The 6,000-nt window shown below is 40.2% G+C and overlaps 1 protein-coding gene across 4 annotated transcripts in view; it reads left to right on the plus strand.

The window, feature by feature from the left end:
• The window catches only part of pde4ba (phosphodiesterase 4B, cAMP-specific a), a 164,965-nt gene extending 159,208 nt beyond the window's left edge, over positions 1-5,757 (plus strand). For all 4 annotated transcript variants that reach the window (XM_069723401.1, XM_069723402.1, XM_069723403.1 and 1 more), the window contains 5 exons: positions 487-586; positions 709-863; positions 950-1,072; positions 1,780-1,962; positions 2,074-5,757. In XM_069723401.1, coding sequence (XP_069579502.1) covers positions 487-586; positions 709-863; positions 950-1,072; positions 1,780-1,962; positions 2,074-2,496 — 984 coding nt within the window. In that variant the 3' untranslated portion in view covers positions 2,497-5,757. The remainder of the gene's footprint in view (positions 1-486; positions 587-708; positions 864-949; positions 1,073-1,779; positions 1,963-2,073) is intronic.
• Positions 5,758-6,000: the final 243 nt, after the last annotated feature.

Raw genomic sequence — 6,000 nt, forward strand, 5'->3', positions numbered from 1 at the left:
CTCAGAGAACTTCCCCCTCTTTCATCCAACACTTTATTTGTTCATTTTTTTCCCCCTGCATGCATTTTTATACAGCTCTCCTCACGTTGGAATAGCTTGCTGAGACACAGTCAGGTCAGAATGTCACAGTCTTTAGGTCATGATTCACTCATCTACAGTCTCCATCTTTCATCGACAGTAGCTAGCAGACACAGTATCATACTCTGAAAGTGGATATTCACAGACAGGCAGACAGTTTATTTCCTTTTTAGTTTAGAGTGATAATTATCTAGCTTTGTGTGACCTTGGCTCGTGACTGAACCAACTGGATTTCTGTCACATTAAGGACAAAATTAAGATATTTTAATTGCAAGTTTTTCCTGTATTGCCCCGGGTCAGATATCTCTTCCTACCAAAATGCTCTGCCAGTTGGTGTTCATAGATGAACTGCTCTGTTCTTTCTCATGCTAATTGTTTAACACTTTTTCTTTCCTGTCTTTTTCACAGGCGGTCTTCACAGATCTTGAGATCCTAGCAGCCATCTTCGCTGCAGCTATCCATGATGTTGACCATCCTGGAGTATCAAACCAATTCCTAATCAATACCAGTAAGTAGGAAATATAAGTTTCTTATGTTTTTTTCCCAATTAGGAATAAGAAAATATTTTTAAACACATAAAAGCTGATTGTATACAACAATTGATATCATGTGTTTTTCACCCCTGTGCAGACTCTGAATTGGCACTGATGTACAACGATGAGTCTGTGTTGGAGAACCATCACTTGGCTGTCGGATTCAAGCTACTGCAGGAAGACAACTGCGACATCTTCCAGAACCTCACCAAGAAACAGAGACAGTCCCTGCGCAAGATGGTCATCGACATGGTGAGACGTCTTTTCTACAACCCTCTTCATGTAAGTCACCTTTCCAAGTTGTCCTGATGCTGATCATTTCCTCTGCTTCTTTCCAGGTTTTGGCCACCGACATGTCCAAACACATGAGTCTGCTGGCTGATCTGAAGACTATGGTGGAGACTAAGAAGGTGACAAGCTCTGGAGTGCTGCTGCTAGACAATTACACCGACAGGATACAGGTAACTTCTAGTCAAATGGCACAAATACTCCTGTGTACATTATGTGGACCGTTAGTTCGTGATTGTACACACTGTAAACTCGCCACCTCTATTTTACCTTCTTTTAATAGCCTTAATCGATATCCAGTCCTGGCAGAGGATGCTCAGCTTGTGATCATTAGCCAGCCTCCTACATATCCGACCCAAAGCCCCCATTGTCACTACATCCATCTTCTTTTTACCTTTAAGTGCTCCCTCCACACCTTCCCTCTAATGGTCTTCCTGGGGTTCCTTCTTTATTAGTGACCTCCTGTCATAGCAAAGTACATTACATAACCAACCTGGTTCTACAAGAATCGACTTCATGTCACACTCTGCTGTATTGTTTTCATTTTGAATTGTACATGAGAGAGCCTCATTGTTTCCCAAATGCCCAGATACTTTCAAAATGTTCAAAATTCTACCCTAAGAAGATAATATAGAAAATATTTTATCGAGAAAAGTAAAACAAATATTTTAAACTGAAGTGCATTATACTATAAATATTGTTTTTAAAGTATAATTCAACCAGGATTTTTTTTTTTTAATTTGTATTATTATCTTATGGGTCATTTTGTTTTTCACTAGATTTCCCTTGTAAATAATAAGAAATGACCTGATTTTGAATGGAACAAAAACTAGAAGAGGTTAGAGGCACTTACTAAATTGAAATTCTTTATTTTTAACAGGTGCTGCGTAACATGGTGCACTGTGCAGACCTGAGTAACCCCACAAAGTCGTTGGAGTTGTATCGTCAGTGGACTGATCGGATAATGGAGGAGTTCTTCCACCAGGGAGACAGAGAGAGGGAGAGGGGGATGGAGATCAGCCCCATGTGTGATAAACACACAGCCTCAGTGGAGAAGAGCCAGGTATGCAACAAAAGACAAAGAAAGTGTAATAACTGTGAGGAAGAAGAAATCTGAGCACTGAAACTTAAAAAGAAACTCAACCCGAACTCTTTTTTTCCCCCTCTCTTTCAGGTGGGTTTCATCGACTACATCGTGCACCCTCTGTGGGAGACCTGGGCTGATTTGGTCCACCCTGATGCCCAGGACATTCTGGACACGCTAGAGGACAACAGGAACTGGTACCAGAGCATGATCCCCCAGAGTCCCTCCCCCCCCTTCTACGACCAGGGCACACACGGACACAGTGGAGGCACCGGAGGACAGGGAGGTGGCGAGAAATTTCAGTTTGAGCTGACCTTAGAAGAGGAGGACTTGGATGGAATAGAGAAAAATGGCGAAGGGGAGGAGGAAGAGGAGGAGGAGGATAGTCTAGGAGATTCTCGATCTCCTCCCCTGGACTATTTGGACGGTCAGGAGAACGAGGACGGTGATATGATCGAGCCCACAACGGCAATAGAGATCGTGACGCACGAGGCGTCGCCCACAGACACATAGAGCTTCCATCATCAGGCTCACATGGTGATTTGAAAGTTTTTGGAAAAAAGAGGGGATATCCTCTTGCAGCTGTGCTTTTTAATAAGCCCACAGAAGCAAAGGCTTAGTTTTGGCCCGCACAGGGGCATCTTGCACTTGGGTGTTTGAAGCCAGACACGGATGGACAGTTTCAGTGAAGCGGCTTCAGAGTTCTCAGGAAATAATTACTTGCGAACATTTTAGTCTTGATCGACAGGCGAGACTGAGGCTGGAACTTGAAGGATTTCAGCCAGTTTGGGAAATGGTTCCTTTTCTGGACTGGTATTAAATGGACATCGACACTACTGAGAGAAGTTTTGTACCTTAAGACTTTTTTACAGATATGATATGATCTAGAAGTAGCATAGAGTAAGATCTACTGATGGCGACACATTTGTATAGCAAGAGAAAGTGTTTACTTTTTTCCTGTACCATTTGTCAAAGGACTTTTGTGTGCCTTTTTTACTATTGTCTTTATAATAGTTTTTTATTTATTGAACACTCTAGTATGTCTGTAAAATGTTTTGTTTTTCTTAACAAAAAGAGCAGAATCTTTTTTGTATGTTAAAAAGATAACAGTCTTCCATGTATTGGGCAATAGAGAAATCCAAACAAACGCTGACAAACAACTCTTGGACAAACTCATCAAAATAGGCAAACATGAACAACCGCATTTGTCAAATTTGTTTTTCAATCTGAGCACAAGTTCTTCTTTACTCGTGGAATTCAAACGCTTATGTTCACTCATGTTGCATGTTTAGTTCGTTGCTTTTATCAGACGTCAGTCAATGAATGTCACCGTCACATTCATCACCTGTTTTTATACTCTTAATACATCTTCACTCTTTCTTTGTATTGGTCTGCAGACCGTTGGGACTTCCTCCTGTTTCACACCGAAACTTGACTTCCAATGCAAAATTAAGTGAGGATATAAAACCTTACACGTGCAAACATCCAGGTCAGGTATTCCTGCTCATTTTCAGTGTAAAATGATTGGACTATTTGAGCAAGATACTTTTGTCTATTCATTTCTGCATTTGATGTCATGTTGGTGTGAAATGGAGGTTGGCCCAGTTCAAAACCTCATCTCCTACGAACCAAGCACCAGATAAAATAAGCAGAAGTACAAGTAAGTGTGAAACAAATAGCTCCCGACAGAAAGCTGCTCAGATCAGCCTTAGAATAAGAAATCAAGTCTGCCAAGGACGAAATGCACAACAGTGGTGAATTTATTTTTAGCCCACAGATATGCTACAGTCTTAATAATCCTGTTAGATGGAACGGGTTATGACCCCAGACCTGTCTGATGTAACGCCCTCCTGCCCCTCTGCAATCAGGCCCAGACTGGATGATTAAAGGTGCTCTAACAGCTGCCTGTCTGGAAGGCGTTCGTTCTCAGACCCTCATCAGTGCCAGTATTCACATGGTTTACAAACCCCTCTGGGCTCAACGGACACGACCCCAAAACAATCAGGCCGGCTATTTCTTCCTCACGATAAAAATCCCTCAAGTGCTGCTTCTGCTCATTGACGTCAATTGAATTTTTACCCTCCCCCTCTGCCGTATCAGTTTCCAGGACAGTGGGGTTATTAGGATTTGGCACAGACTGCTGGGTTGAGTATGGCAGACTGTGCCCTTTTGAAAAAAAAAGAGGAATAATTAGGAGCTTTAGTTTTAAAGCAAACGCCCCCCCAAAAAAACTCTTTTTTTTTGTTTCTTCACTAATGCGTTGGGGAAGATGGTTTGAAAACAGTTTGCAGACCTCACATTTCATTTTTCTGGATGTCTTTGATGCATCTATAATCACGTCTCTCCATTTTCATGTGAGTTTACTGATACTCAAAGGTACTTCATCTATTTTCACTAAAGCATGCTGAAGTGGCAATCGTTTGTGTGCAGTACGTATGTGTGTCTGGATGAGCTGACTTTGTCTTCAGGCCTTACCCCCCCCCATCACGCCACACCTTTGTCTCTACTGTTTGTCGCTAGGAGCTCAAGTTGGTCCTTTTTGCTGTTTATAACAGTGTGTATTTATTCTATACTTTAAGCTTGTAAATAAGAAATACTGGTTCAGTGTAAAATCTATTTTAATTTATATGCACTTGCATTACCTGGAAGTGGTGGTGTCTAATGTGTAGAAGACTCTGGATTAGAGTCTTTTTATATATGTATTATATATTGTTTTTATATATATATAAATATATATAAATATATCTAAGTATATATTCGCACAATGTTTTGAGTGCCCAGCAGAGCAGCAGCTAAAGAGACATGTTGTTGTTGTCACATGAAAACCTTGTTAATCCAAAACGTTGTTTTTTTTAACATAAAAGTTGTATGTTAATATCATGTCACGGGCAAGAAAATGAAATAATATTATGCATGAACATTAAACCAAAAATGTTGTCACTTTTGGTGTTGGATTTCAGCTTAATTTGATTTCTGATATCGTAGAATTTTTTTTTTTCCTTTTCAAAAATGTGTCTGATTACAAACCATTTTGGACCGACTGAGTTTTACTACAAGGTTTTCATCTGACATCAGCAGTTTGGTAACACAGAGGTGACATAGAAGACATGTTAAACTGCATAGGCTTGGATATAGGTTACATACAAGCTAGCAAAGGAACACCGAAGCTTAGTCAATACTTGGTTTCAAAGTACACAAATAGCTTATTTTCTCTCAGCGGCTTGTCACAAACTAAAGCTTCTCCATCCAGCATTTGAATGCAGATTGCTGATATACGAGGCCAGATCCATGTTCGACTGACAAACACAAAGTGATTGTCTCCTTTTACACTTAACGCACTTCATGTAAAAGTAGATAATATGGGGACGGTATTGGTAGCATGCTACAATACGCCCAGCACTGATGTGAATCGTTCTGAATTAACAACAAAACATGATCTTATGTAACTGATTGTGCAAATGTGTGAACTCTTTCTGACCAAACTTGTTAGCAGTTTTGAAATTCAAATTTGTCAGTATTAACATTGTTTATCTATGTTCAAACTTTTTTGTTTTGGTCCTAGTTGTGTCCAAATGGTTAGCCTGATTTAGCACTATCTGCATGAGAGATGTTTTTTTTTTTAATTTTTTTTTTTTTTATCGTCAATAATATGTTCAAGTCCGCCAGTTGTTGCAGGTGTTTCACACAATGTATGGTATTATATTGTATATTGTGTTCAAAATTAAATCTGAAATACTTTTTCTATGAAGTGATTAAAAGCAAAGCATGAATATATTCCGTCTGTTTCTTCTGTTTTTGTCCCTCTGAGCCTTGTTTTCTTCACTGTGGGTGAGGGCAACAAATTGGGTCACGGTCATGCTCCTGGTGGGTTCTCACGTGTTTGTCATGTTTCATTAGACTGTCTCGCAATACAAAACTGTATTTACTTCACACCTGGGTCCCGTTCTGTAAAAATAGCCTGAATGTAAAACGCTATCAACACTCCCTGCTCGTGGCCCCTGGAGGCCTCTGCTGCTC

Source organism: Brachyistius frenatus, unplaced genomic scaffold (assembly GCF_029030835.1).
Source record: "Brachyistius frenatus isolate BFR_SWC_R1_liver_20210118 unplaced genomic scaffold, ASM2903083v1 Contig_326, whole genome shotgun sequence".
Taxonomy (NCBI): Eukaryota; Metazoa; Chordata; class Actinopteri; family Embiotocidae; genus Brachyistius; species Brachyistius frenatus.